Source organism: Martes martes, assembly GCF_963455335.1.
Source record: "Martes martes genome assembly, chromosome: X".
In the NCBI taxonomy this organism is placed as follows: Eukaryota; Metazoa; Chordata; class Mammalia; order Carnivora; family Mustelidae; genus Martes; species Martes martes.
Genome location: NC_137897.1, coordinates 33697137 through 33711308, shown reverse-complemented (window position 1 = coordinate 33711308; position 14172 = coordinate 33697137). Strand labels below are relative to the sequence as shown.

At 58.0% G+C, this 14172-nt stretch overlaps 1 protein-coding gene across 3 annotated transcripts in view; it reads left to right on the top strand.

Moving 5' to 3' along the window:
- Positions 1-14172, top strand: part of BCOR (BCL6 corepressor) — a 50299-nt gene that overhangs the window by 11084 nt on the left and 25043 nt on the right. For all 3 annotated transcript variants that reach the window (XM_080794780.1, XM_080794779.1, XM_080794781.1), the window contains exons 2-4: positions 8581-8706; positions 10037-10115; positions 11094-13934. In XM_080794780.1, coding sequence (XP_080650906.1) covers positions 8621-8706; positions 10037-10115; positions 11094-13934 — 3006 coding nt within the window. In that variant the 5' untranslated portion in view covers positions 8581-8620. The remainder of the gene's footprint in view (positions 1-8580; positions 8707-10036; positions 10116-11093; positions 13935-14172) is intronic.

Below are 14172 nucleotides of genomic sequence, written 5' to 3'. Positions count from 1 at the left end.
GATCTCGAACTGTGGATTGTTAGTCTGGCTTTAACTATGCGGTAAGGGGGGAATGTGAAGGCTGTTTACAGCGAGTGCAAATAATGTGACAGCTGTTGGTGCACGAGCAGCGTGCGGACGGCTGCAGAGGTGGCCGCTGCTTTCTGGCCGCGGTATCCTCCTCATCCTCTGATGGGGGAAAAAGTCAGCCACGGGGCTCACCGCCGCATGCAACACCCCCCCCCCACCACCGTGCGCCCCAACACACACCTTGACGGCTCCCAGAATCAGTGTGGAGGTTCAGGTCGGTGTGTGGTGTGTCGTGCTTTAGGGGGATTGTCCCGCAGGGGTGGTGGGAGAGAGGGCCCACAGGGTCCTGAGTGTCCCTCTCCAGAGGGGTGTGGCCAGGATCGCTGGACCTTGGTCTTCAGGTGCTCGGAGGCCCAATTTTTAAGACTGGGGGGCATAACTTGCAGCCCTAAGGAAGCTTGTTGGAAACAATGTGTTATTAACCGAAGGCTTTCTAGAAGTTGCAGAGACGCTCTGGTGGCCCTCTTTTCCCCCTTGGAAATGGCCCTGCTAACTGAGACAAGTTAGAGAGACAGGCGGGCGCCACGTTCTGTGCACTCACCACTCTTTTCCTCAGGGCTGGAAACACTGTGTGTAGGTTCAGGACCCAGAGGGGGGTGTTTTGGGGTGTGGGGGTGGAGAAAGGGGTGCATTTTGGCTTCTGATTACCCACACCCCTTAACCTTCCCTCGCAAGCCCTCCCGTTTCCAAGAGCACATTGGCCTTCAGCTTCAGGACACAAAGGTGTGGCCCTGAGGTGTGCCCACGGCGCCTCCCACTCTGACTTGATCAGTGAGATGCCCACAGCCACAGGCTTCCTCTGAGCTCCCGGTGACCCGCTAGGTGCTGGGAGGAGGCTCCAGAGTGGGAGGGAGAGCAGTTGGTGGTGGCAGTCACCTCTTGTCTGCACCAGTTCTGGAGATGCAGGGCTGGCCCAGGCAGGTGGGTTCAGGATGGCCAGAGACCCAGTTGGTCCTGCCTCTGAGGAGTCCTGGGGCCAAAGTGGTGTCAGAGTTGCTCCCCTCCCCCTCCCAAGGTGGGAGCCCTCACAGCCCTGCCCCGCCTCACCAGGCTTTGGAGGATCATTTAGAGCTGATTGAATTCTGTAGCATGGCCTTTCTCTGTGACTCTGGTCCCCGGGTGTACAGCCTCCAAGGAGAGCTGCAAATGGAGTTTGTTGCCCCCAGCCCCCCCAGGTCTCCCCTCTCTGAATCCTAACGTGGACTTCTGCATCCGGTTGGGTTCCCCAGTGGGGAGCTGGGAGATGCTTCTGGAGTGATACATGAACTTCAGTGCCAGTTCTATAAATTGGTCTCTTTTTATGACGTGTGCCATTTTCTGTAGGAATGTTGCTTGCAAAACGAGTTTCGCCTTGGAGGAAAGGCGGAAAGATAAACAAGCCTGTAACGCCAAAACACTGGCAGTCTTTCCCTCCTTCCAGCTCTCTTAAAGCAGCCGGGCTGTATTTCCAGGATTAGACTCGTGCTTGTGAAGAGGGACTCTGGTTGGCTTTTTTTTTTTCCCCAAGCAAATGCAAATTAGAGAAAAATAATTTTCTTTCAACGATATGCAATGTATTAGTCACTTGTTATCGTGCTCGGAGGCAGGCCTCATTTGCGCGTCTGCCAGCTCGCTCACATCTGCTCGGCGCTGTTCGGGGCATTTTAACCTTGGCGGTGTCGTGTCTAGTCCCACGGATCAAGGAGGAGTAATTAAGGTCTGAACAGCTACAGAAATTCACGGGCCCCCATCTCTGCCGTCATGGTTCCACAGCTTTGTTTGGGGGGGGGTGTTCCGAATCCCAAGATTGAGTAGCAGACATGGGGTTTCTTTTGTTCCTTGTCAAGAAAGTGGGAGCCCCCTCTTGTCCTCTGACCCTCATTCCCAGCCCTCCCAGAACTCACAGGCAGCGCACAGCCAGCCAGGGAACCCAGGGTGCGGATCACGGGCCGTGTGTGAGTCATCTTTTTTGCGTAAAAAGTTCCTTTGTGCCTCCCGGGTACTCCTGATAGCTGTTGTTAGTATCTTCACACTATAGCTTGTCCCTCTGGTGGAGGAGGGGGGGCATGGAGTGTGTTGTATTCCTGCAAGACCCTGGTGGAGATGGCAGTGCATAGACACCCCTTCTGGAGTTGGGATACGGATGGTTTATTCTGGATTTCCCCCCAGGTTGTGGAGGCTCCCAAGTGGCAACCCAACTCTCTCCTCTGGTGGGATTAGCCCAGAGGAGGTGTGGGGTTTTTTTGCGGGGTGGCGGGGGGAGTAAGAGTGATTAATCGCATTCCACCCAGGTGTTCCTGTCCCGGGCTGCCTCCCGTTGAGGGACACCAGCTTCCAGATGGGCCCTCTCTTGCCCACGTGGTGGTGTGGGACACAACCCTGAAAGAAAGTGAAAGGAACAAAAACCCAAGGCGGTGGCTTGCCTCGGTGTCAGGGGAGAAGGGCAAGTGTCCCGTGTTGGTCCAATAGCCGACCCTGGGTGGGGGGGTAGTGGTGCATGGCAGGAACCCACCGCCAGTTTGGCAGCCACTCTCCCCGTGGGTCCTTGCAGGGGCCTCCCCTCCTGGAACCCCTTCCCACTTTACAATTGGCTACACTTGGCTAGCCCAGGGCGCGGGCGGCGGGGGGGGGGCACGTCTGCGGAGAATAACACTCGGGTCTGCTCAGAAGGATCCCAGGATGATGGCCAGGAGGGTCTGCGTGCGCCCACCCAAAGTTCCTTTTTGTCAGATATTCAGCGGCGGGGGCCCGGGAAAGGGGAAGCCTAGAGGAGCGCGCGGGCCGCAGGGCCCGAGAGGTTAACTGGGGTGGGGAGCAGGGGGGACGGACACTGGGGATTGCGGAGTTCGGGCCGCCTCCCGGAGAGAGCCGGAGTTCCTGGAAGGCGGGGCGGGGGAGCGTCGCGAGGGTGCGGGCGTCTGCCGTGGCGCGGCCCCCGCGCGGAGACCTCGGCGGAGGAGCCGCGAGGAGGGGCGGGCGAGCCCGGAGCAGCATGGGTGTGTGTGGTGGGAGAGAAAATCCCTTTGTTGCCGACCGATCGCGCTCGGGGCTGAGGCGGGGGGAGGGGGCGCCCTTCCCCCGCTCGCCCTCGCAGCCGCCGCCGCCGCCGCCGCCGCTGCCGAGGGCCAAGTTCACCCCCCCCGACCGACCCCAGCGGCTCTCTGCTCCGACCCAGGCGCCCTAGGAGGAGGCAGGGAAGGTTCTGGTTTGCTCGAAAGGTCAGGGCCGCGCGAGTTTCTCATCCTCCTCGCTCCCTCTCCCCTCCTGCTCCTCAGCTCAGTCTGTTACTAATGCAAAACTTGTGGCGTGGGTGGGGACGCCCCCGGAGGCAATGGCCCTGGCTTGGAGTGTGCAAAGAGAAAGCGCCTCGGCCGGCTGGATCTCTCCTCCCAAACCCCCACCCCCTCTGACACCCTTGGAGGGCTGGAGGACCGAGCCAGCCACCAACATCAGCCACACCCCCAGAAGCCTGTGGCCCTGTCCAGAAGTGGGGGGGAGGGGGCAGTCTTGGGGTCCCCCTCGCCCTGCAGCTATATGTCTGGGGGGCGGAAAGCAGCCCCAGGAGGACCCGCCCACAACCGTGCACATCCGGGAGAGCGTTTTTCCTCTCATCTTCTACCCCCACACGGCCCCCCTCCCCCCATCCTAAAATAGGAACTTCTTCACCCCTCCCTTCCTTGACACCAGGAGAGAAGTGCTGCTGTGCGTGACTCAGTCTGCTCTTGGAGCAGCCCCAGGAAGGGCTCCCGCGGGGTTCGCTTTGGGCTTTGATGAAATCCACACAAGTCTGCTGAAGGTCACCCCTCCCTGGCCTGGGCCCCTCTGTGTCCCTGCCTCAGCCTTCCCACGCAAAAAAACTGTGTGGCGATCTGGGGATGGCACACAGTATGCCTGGTGGACTCAGATGCTGCTTGAGGGGGTTCGACGTGGAGGGCACTAGCTCTTGCCAGGTGAAACTCGTCAGCAGTGCGGTTTAATTCTCTGGAAAACACGGTGCCAAATATTTACAGATGAGGGGACCAAGGTTGAAGAGGTTCGGCCACCTGCCCAGGGACATGCTGTGGATGAGGGTAGGAGCTGGGAGACTGTGGTGGTGACCATGTTCTTGCATGATCTCCACAGAGAGCCAGCTCTGACGTGAGGGAGTCCCCTTCCCCAGCACACCCTGCATGCAAGCTGTCTGGGCTCTCTGATGTCAGCTAGGCCTTCTGAGCCAGGAACAACCCCCCCCCAGGCCTTCTTGGCCCCTTACTGGATAACCACCTGATGGGTGCAAGGGGCGCCAGGTGAGAGAGACCCTTGGAAGGGCCACCATTATTGCTTGCGAAGGAGTTGGGATGGTTTGATGGTGACTTGACACCTGTGATGTGCAAGGGCGGAGGCAGTAAAAGTGGCCTGGTGCCAGGAGGAGCCCAGTGGAGAGACAGGAAGGGTGCCAAACTTGGTCTGATGCTGCCTCCCCCCCCCCCCCCCCCCCCCGCGCATCCCAGCCACTCACAGTCATTGCCGCTTACCTTTCCAACCTGCTGTTGTTGTCTGTCTGGGTAGATCGCCTTTAAAGAAAAACCAGACAGCTCTCTCTGTCTCCTTGGGGCATAATGGTGTCCTCGTGGCCGGAATGGGTGGGATGGTAGTGACTGGTCCTGCTCCGTGGGCCTCTCCTGTCACAAGCTTGGCAGTGCCTCTTCTCAGGGATGACAGCTCCTAATTTTGGTCCCTCCGACCTCTTTCTGCCAGTCATGTCCTTTCACGGGTGACCATGCCAAACCGAGTACTCGAAGCATAACCCTTGGCTTCCAGAGCAGGTGACTGCCCACGTTTGTTGCGGAAGACCCAGGCTCCCTCCTGCTTTCAGTTACTGGTGCTTTCAGTTACTGCCATTCAGAGAGCCAGAGTCCGCCCTCGGGGGCCGGGGGCTTTTGCAAAGCCTGGTCTCTCCCCGGAACTGGGTGTTCCAGTGGGCAACCACTCCAGTTCCTGCTGTTCTTCAGAACCCACCAGACGCCCTCAGTCTCCCTGTCCGACCTCTTCTCTCTCAGCCACCTTCCCCATCCCTGTCCTTCATCCTTGGCCCCCATCTCTCCACTACTGGAAAAAGGGTTAAAACCTCATAGCCAGGGTGTAGCTTTAGCAGCTAACATGGAAACAGGTTGGTGCTTGTAAAGTGCTTTTCTTGAGTGACCTCACACATCTTGGCACTTCTACTCTGCACGTGGAAGAGCGGGCAGTGGGGGGGGGCGGGGGTTGGTGCACGCTGAGAGAAGTAAGGGCAAACAAGCCTCTCATAGTGGCATAGTGCCTGCTATGTTTGTCATCTAAATCACATTATTTGTCCTCTCCACCGCCGCCCAAGGGTCAGCGAAGTCAGTTTTGAAGTACTTTCCCTTAGAGTTTAAAAAAAAAAAAAAAAGACCCTAACTATTTCAACAGCCCCTTCTAGAAGTGAAGTGGGATGAGCATCGCTGTATCTCCGCCTCTCAGTCTCTTTGTTGTTTCTCACCCTGGCCTCCCCTCAGCTCCACATCCCGGAGAGGTTGGCGGGGGAGGTCCCCAGGGCCTCGACCCCGACCCCGGTGGGGTTGGACTCTGTGTGGCCTCTGCCGCCCGCCCGCCCGCCCAGGATGTTCCTGCTGGGGATTCCCACCGGGATCCTCGGGGCTCCCCTCTCCCAGAGCAGGCTCTCACCCCAGAGAAGGGCCTTCTGGCCAGCCCGGGCCCTGGCTCATTGGCCCTTCCTGCTCGGCTCCATCTTTGGCCAGGAACCTGAAGAGTTAAAAGTCTTTAGCTTGTTGCAATGAAATTATGGCTGGCAGTGGCGCCGCTGTTTGTTCAACAGACCTCCACTTTTAAACAGTTCACAAAAAGTTCATGGGGCAGCTCAAGATTGTGTGTGTGTGTGTGTGTGTGTGTGTGTGTGTGTGTGTGTGTAGTCAGCAGGACCCAGCAGTGGACCTCCCCCTCCCTTGTTTCTTCGTGTTCAGCCTCCTCCCTCTGCCCCCTCCCCGCCACTCCATCTGACCCTGTGCACGCGCGCTTGAAACCACTTCATTAGGTCACCTAAATGTGTGGCGTTAATGTTGAAAAGTCCACAGGAAGGGCCCCAGAAGGGTGGGGGTGGGGGTGAGGGTGAGGAGGGCTTTGAAAGCACCCAGTGCTCCCAGGTGTCCCTACATCACCTTCACCCTTCCGTCAAGTCTGGGCTGCCCCTTCGCAAGAAAAGCCCCTTTTTTCCGGGCGGGGGCATGAAGGCAGCACCCTTCCTGTTTCCTCACTCAGGTGCTCAGAGGTCCTTGTCACAAGGTGGTGGCTACAGGAGGTGGGGAGGTTATGGCTTGTTTAAGGGGAGGCCACTTTGGGGACTGCGGAAGTTTGAGGTCTCAGAGGGGCTCTCGCGCGCGCGCACACACACACACACACACACACACACATACACAGTTTTTCCTTTCCTCATCATTTTCTTAAGGACTTGATCTAGTGATGCTTTTTGCTCCTGGTGTAATTTCTGCTTTTCCTCCCTGCACGTGGCGGGAGAGGCTGGTTCCGTGCCGTCATTCCCACTGCCAGTCCCCCTGTTGCAGCTGGTGACCAGGACGCCTGCCTTCTGCCTCCTGTGCACCAAGGAATGTTGCTCTACCTTCCCAATCAAGCCACCCAGAATGTCTTCCTTTTGTTAGAAGGGGCGGCAGGGGTTGGGGAGGGGACAGTCTCCTTTGGATGTGCCTTGTGGTCATCCCTGGACTAAGTGGTGTCCCCCCCCCCCCCAGCTCGATCTGTAGGTTTGGAAGAAGGAAGAGAAGCTATTGAGCTCCCACGGAACCTTCTTCAAGACCCCAGCTGGTCTTTTCAGGGCACCGTGGCTAGCCCCTTGGAAGGAAAAGAAGGCGCTTTCTCTGAATCCCACCAGGCCTGCTGCAACTGCCTAGTTAGGCCTCCTCCTCCTCCTCCTCCTCCTCCTCCTCCTCCTCCAGCCTCGTCATTGTTGGGCTCCAACTCCGTGCCGCGTGTCTGTGTATGTGGCTCCTGATTAACAGACGGTGTTCTGTGTATAGGGGGGCCGACAGGGATACTGGTGGACAAAAGGCCTAGTTAGGACAAAGAACTGCTGAAGGACAGACCAGCCTGGCTTTTGGATTCAGGTCTCCCAGGTGCTCCCCCACTCCCAGCCTCAGTTACTCCCAGAAAGAGTCCCCGGACCCTGGAGCCTCCAACCAGTCCGACCTGGCAGTCTGCTCCTTGTGCTCAAGTGTAAAAGCAAGCATTTGCATATTTTTCCCTGCTAACAAAGGAAATGTGTCGACTTCGGGAACATTTGGGCTTTCGGAAACTGTGTGGGTGGGTGTGTGCGGGAGGAGAAAGAAAAGTTCCCCCTACGATCTGCACACACCGCTGATTTCAGAGTCCGCTTTGGGGCCGGGGGAAAATTGGCCTGGCCTGCGGGCCCGGCCCGGACAAGGGAGATGACGACGTGTTTGTGCGCCGGGGAATTGCCCAGGGCCATCGGTCCCAGGCATTAAAGGCTCCCTACTTATTAACCCAGCATTTAACAGCAGGATATGGGCTGAAGCGCAGTCAAAAGAAACGGCTCAACCTCCAAAGAGCAATTAAAATCCTGCACGAGGATAAATCACGCGCCGTGATAATCCTGTTAATAAAATGCAGCTTGTCCTGACCCTTCACTCATGCAGCAAACTAGAATGTGATGTGGGTGGGGGTGGTGGGCAGAGAAGGTAAGGAAGGGCGGGGAGAGGTGCTCTCCCCTCCTCTGCCGGGGCTGCCTCCCCCTCCCCGTAGGTGGAAAATCGGTGGCTTTTGCCTGCTCCCAGCGTGCCAGTGGCTCGCAGCCCAGCAGCCTGGACTGTTAAGACTTCCGCGCTCCCTGATGATTTCTTGTCCCCAGCGAGCAGGCGTTCATGGATTTACTCAGCCGCCTCCCTCTGCAGCTCCCAGGCCAAACCACCCGTGGTCTGGTGCTTCATCTGATCGAGGGCTGGGTGGGGTGTTTCGCTGGCCCACCGACCCTGAGTAACCGTCGATCTGTTAGGTCGGCCCACACCACCGCCCCAGAGGCACAGGGTAGTTTGGGTTACCACGCCTGACTCTTGTGCCTTCCCCCAGCCCTGATCCTCTTAGACCGCGCCCCTCCCCCCGCACCCCAGTGGAAGATTCGGCGTGTGGCCCCCCAAGATTGCTGCCCAGCAAGCTGCCAAACGTGTTCCCCAAAGGCTGGGGAAGGACAAGGCAGGGGTGGCCAGGGGTGGTGGTGGGGAAGTGTGCAGTTGCCGCGGATGGTATGGCGCGTGGCCCTTTAACCCCCTCCCCACCCACAGGAAAGTCGCGTGGGCTGCCCCTGTACCCTTTGGGTCAGGTGCGTTCGCTGACTCCCAGACATCTGTAGAACATGGAGCGCAGCCTGCCTTCCCGACTCTGCATTCTGTATGAATTGCCTAGAAAGCGGGCCTCTCTGGTTCCCTGTTCAGCTCTTTATTCAACCTCCCGGGATTTTTTTTTTTTTTTTTTTTTTTTTTTAAACAGACTAGACGCTTGAAGAAAAGCTGCCATCCAAGAAGACGACATGCTTTCAGCAACCCCCCTGTATGGGAACGTTCACAGCTGGATGAACAGCGAGAGGGTCCGCATGTGTGGGATCAACGAAGACAGGTGAATGTGCCCTGTCTGGCTGAGGCCTGGGGAGAGAGGGTGGGTGCCGCCCCGCCCCCACCCCATGCTCCAGAGCCCTGCTGAAGCCCCCCCTTACCTTCTCAGAGCCAGAGTGGGCCCAAAAGAGGTGGGGGAGAACGATCTCCCGCCTAGCTGGCGGCCCTTGATTTACAGTTTTAACAGGCAACCCGGCTCAGCGAAGCATTGCCGCCCTTTAAAAGATTAGCCCCTAAAGCGGCCTTTCAGTGCACTTTCGTCCTTAATTTATTATTTCATATTTATGAAGGAGAATTAATCCCAGTCTATATGCTGCTTTAACTCTAAATGTCAGGAGTGTGGGCCCAGGTGGATCGGCATTCGATGTGCTTTTAAAACAAATAGTTTGCTCAGTAATAAATGGGGAGATGGCCACCCCTTACTCCATTCAAGCCCCGGGTTTCTCGGTGTCCTCTACCGCCTACTCGGCGAGGCCATCGGCTCCTGGTTTCAGTCACCCGACAGCTCCGCTGGGCTCCCTAATCAGTGATTTTGGAGTGTGGGGTAGCAGCAGCTAAGCGGCGGGGGCCTGAAGCTGCTCTTGGGGTATCCGCTGCTGCCTGTCAGCGATTTTATCCTGGGGATTTGGAAGTTGGCACCGCACGCTTGCTGTATTGATGCTGTCTGATAACAAGTCCCAGGACGGCTGCGGCAGCCTGGCACAGATGGGCGGCTTTGCTCCGGAGCCCGGAGCGGCTGACATGACATTTGTAGGCTCTTCGTGTGTATCCCCTGTCGCTGTGAGACGGGCAGTCACATACGGCTTCATTATCACCAGGGAAACCAGTTTTGTAGACCATGGTACCTAACTTTGGGGAAAAGTTTTGAAAGCCCACCCTGGTGAGGAGCACAGAAGTGGCCGGCACAGCCGGCCCTGTGACTGCAGCCTTGTGTCTCCACTTCGGCCTTCGGCCATTGAGCCTCCCTGATGGCTGACCTCAGGTAGAGCTTCAGAGGGCCCTGCTAGGACAGCGGAGCTGCAGATTGGCCTCTGTGGCCTCTTCTCTAGAGAAAACAACGGTGCAGGATCTTGGTTTCCCGCGGCCCGCTGGCCTGGGGCACTGTCTGGGATTCCCTGGCCCCGTGGTGCCCTGCCTTGCCTTTGTTTTCTCCCAGCCCAGCTGAAGCACCATTTGGGGCCGGCTTTCAATAGGGGCCGCTGGGGAGGAATTGTTCGGTGAGGGCGGTTTGAGGAACGGAGTTATTAGAAACTGGTCCATTCGGGGGCGATCTGTGAAAGATGGATTAAGTGGGGGAATGCTTTCACGAAGTTTCGTGTGTCCTTTTCACGTAGGAAAATTCCTGTAAATGATGGTGACGCTTCAAAGGCCAGACTGGAACTGAGGGAAGAAAATCCCTTGAACCACAACGTGGTAAGAGACGAGGCTTTAGTCTGAATATCCATCGATCTTTAATCCCTGGTGCATCAATTTGCATGCCACCAAGGGGTCTTTTGGGGGTGGGGCAGGGCCGGGCGGGGCTGAGTAGGATGCTGCTTCTACAGGACCTGGCCCTCACCAGAGCTCTTCTTGGCCCTGCACTCCCGGTGACACGCTGGCCGTGTCCCGGGAGTGTCCGGGTCAACCACCCGTAGCGACCCGGTGGGATATGTGCCTCCTTTCCTTGGCTAAGCCACGGGCTGCCTCCATGCTCCCTGAAGCTCGATAAATTTCCAGCCTCCAAGCAGACCCTTAGGGTTTCCTTTTCCAGTAAAATACGAAACACAGACCTGTCTTCAGACAGCAGGGAGAGGAAGTCAAAAGGCACTACCACAGTTTGACCCCTGGCCTCTTTATTGATTTAGAAATGAGACAGCTAAAGTCCTCCTTCCCTGCCATCCCACCAAAGATTGTTTCTTGCTTGTTATGTTAAATAATCACCATGCTTCCCTACCTGGGGGGTGGGGGAGGGAACCCAGTGAGCACCACCCCGCCCCCCCAACATAAGGGCCTGGGAGGTTCAGGTGCCCCCCTACCGGCCCATGAGGGTGGTGCCTAGAGTAGCAGAGCTGGCGTCCTCTCTGTTGCAGCCGAGAATTTTTGCTGAGAAAGTCAATTTTTCCGAGTTAATAGATGACTAAATTTAATGTATAGGCCCCAAGTCTAAAGGGATCAACCTTTTACAGGCTTTCAGGATACTAGCTGAATCAAGGTGAGAAGGCAGGCAGCAAAGGTTTTTGGATAAGTGGGCCAGGGACAGTGGGCCCCCGTGGAGCCTCTCTTTTTAACCCTTTGTGCTCAGATGTGGAGGCTGATGTCACGTGAACCTAGCTGGCGGTTTCTCCTCGGGAAGGGCCCTGCAGCTTTGATGGGGGCGCCACGAGTTAACACCTGTGTTCTTCTTCCACAAAGGTGGAGGCCACTACGGCCCATCGGATCGATGGCCTGGCCGCGCTCAGCATGGACCGCACCGGCCTGATCCGGGAAGGGCTGCGTGTCCCCGGCAACATCGTCTACTCTAGCTTGTGCGGACTGGGCTCAGAGAAAGGTCGGGAGGCTGCCACGAGCACTCTGGGTGGTCTTGGGTTCTCGTCCGAGAGAAATCCGGAAATGCAGTTCAAACCGAACACCCCTGAGACGGTGGAGGCTTCCGCTGTCTCCGGAAAGGCCCCCAATGGCTTCAGTGCTATCTACAAAACACCCCCCGGGATACAAAAAAGTGCTGTGCCCACAGCAGAAACGCTGGGCTTGGACAGGCCTGCCAGCGACAAACAGAGCCCTCTCAACATCAATGGTGCTAGTTACCTGCGGCTGCCCTGGGTCAACCCTTACATGGAGGGGGCCACGCCAGCCATCTACCCTTTCCTCGACTCGCCAAATAAGTATTCCCTGAACATGTACAAGGCCTTGCTACCTCAGCAGTCCTACAGCTTGGCCCAGCCGCTGTATTCTCCGGTCTGCACCAACGGGGAGCGCTTTCTCTACCTGCCGCCGCCTCACTACGTCAGTCCCCACATCCCGTCGTCCCTGGCTTCGCCCATGAGGCTCTCAACGCCTTCGGCCTCCCCGGCCATCCCACCTCTGGTCCACTGCGCAGACAAAAGCCTGCCCTGGAAGATGGGCGTCAGTCCTGGGAACCCCGTCGAGTCCCATGCCTATCCCCACATCCAGAACAGTAAGCAGCCGAGAGTGTCCTCCACCAAGGGGGTCACCAGCGGTCTGCCTGGGGACACAGCGCTCCTGCTGCCCCCTTCGCCTCGACCTTCGCCCCGGGTCCACCTTCCCTCCCAGCCCGCTGCAGACACTTACTCCGAATTTCATAAGCACTACGCCAGGATCTCCACCTCGCCGTCTGTCACCCTGTCGAAGCCATACATGACAGTCAGCAGTGAGTTCCCCTCGGCCAGGGTCTCCAATGGCAAGTACCCGAAGGGCCCGGAAGGGGCCGAAGGGGCCCAGTTGGTTCCCGGGCACACCCGGAAAGCGGCGGGCCAGGACAGAAAAGACGGTGGCTCCCCTCCTCTGTTGGAGAAGCAGACGGTTACCAAAGATGTCACCGATAAGCCACTGGACTTGTCCGCGAAGGTGGTGGACGTGGATGCTTCCAAAGCCGACCACATGAAGAAGATGGCCCCCACGGTCCTCGTGCACAGCCGAGCTGGAAGCGGCTTAGTGCTGTCCGGCAGTGAGATTCCGAAAGAAACCCTATCTCCTCCCGGAAACGGCTGTGCTATCTATAGATCTGAAATCATCAGCACGGCTCCCTCGTCCTGGGTGGTGCCCGGGCCTAGCCCTAATGAAGAGAACAACGGCAAAGGCCTGCCGCTGAAAAACAAGGCTTTGGACTGGGCGATCCCGCAGCAGCGGAGCTCGTCGTGTCCCCGCATGGGTGGCACGGACGCTGTGGTCACCAACGTCTCGGGCTCGGTCTCGAGCGCCGGCCGCCCGGCCTCTGCGTCGCCGGCCCCCAATGCCAATGCGGATGGCTGCAAGACCAGCAGGAGCTCCATGGACACCACGCCATCCGTCATTCAGCACGTGGGCCAGCCCCTGACCACACCTGCCAAGCACAGCAGCAGCACCAGCAGCAAGGGCGCCAAAGCCAGCAACCCGGAGCCGAGCTTCAAAGCAAACGAGAATGGCCTCCCGCCAAGCTCGATCTTTCTGTCGCCAAACGAGGCGTTTAGGTCCCCACCGATTCCCTACCCCAGGAGTTACCTCCCTTACCCGGCGCCCGAGGGCATCGCTATAAGCCCCCTCTCCTTACACGGCAAGGGACCTGTCTACCCTCACCCAGTCTTGCTGCCCAACGGCAGTCTATTCCCTGGGCATCTTGCCCCGAAGCCCGGACTGCCCTACGGGCTGCCCACAGGCCGACCGGAGTTTGTGACCTACCAGGACGCGCTGGGGTTGGGCATGGTGCACCCCATGTTGATACCTCACACGCCCATCGAGATTACTAAGGAGGAGAAACCGGAGAGGAGGTCCCGCTCCCACGAGAGGCGCTACGAGGACCCAGCCCTCCGGAGCCGGTTTTCCGAGATGCTGGAGGCGAGCAGCACCAAGCTACAGCCAGAAGTCCCCTCCGACAAGAACCTGAAGCCCAGCCCCAGCTGGAACCAAGGGAAAACGGTAGTCAAGAGCGACAAACTTGTCTATGTAGACCTCCTCCGGGAGGAGGCGGACGCTAAAACAGATGCGAACGCGGCCAAGCCGGGCTTCGCGGCCGAGAGCGTGGGCCAGAGCGCCGAGCCCAGTAAGGCCCCGGCCGAGCCAGCCCTGCAGTCACACCGCGATTTCGTCGCCCTGAGGGAGGAGTTGGGGCGCATCAGTGATTTCCACGAAGCTTACGCTTTCAAGCAGGCCCCGGGCCAGTCAGTCTTCAGCTTAAGCAAGGAGAACATTCCGGTGGGAACCACCAAGGAGAACCTGGGGCTGCCCGTCTCCACTCCCTTCCTGGAGCCGACTCTGGCGAGTGATGGCCCACCCGTGACTTTTGGGAAAACCCCAGAGGATCCCAAACCGTTTTGCGTGGGCAGCGCCCCGCCGAGTGTGGACGTCACCCCTACCTATACCAAAGACGGAGCCGACGATGCCGAATCCACCGATGGCAAAGTTCTCAAACCCAAGCCATCGAAGCTGGCAAAGAGGATCGCAAATTCCGCTGGTTATGTGGGTGACCGATTCAAGTGTGTCACTACCGAACTGTACGCAGATTCCAGCCAGCTCAGTCGGGAGCAGCGCGCCTTGCAGGTGAGCCGTCCCCCCCCGCCCCCCCACCCCCAAATTTCAGTGACTTTACCAGTTGTCAGTTCTGTTTTTGTTAATGTGGAAAGAGGATTGGGGGAGTATGGTAGGGCAGGGCGCCGGGCAGATTTTGGTTAATGAAAGTTTATGGTCACGTAAATATATGACACGTGTTCAGTAAGGGGACGTGAGTGGTAGCACTTAGGAGGTTCACGTGTCCAGACACTTGCCGTTATCCTATAGA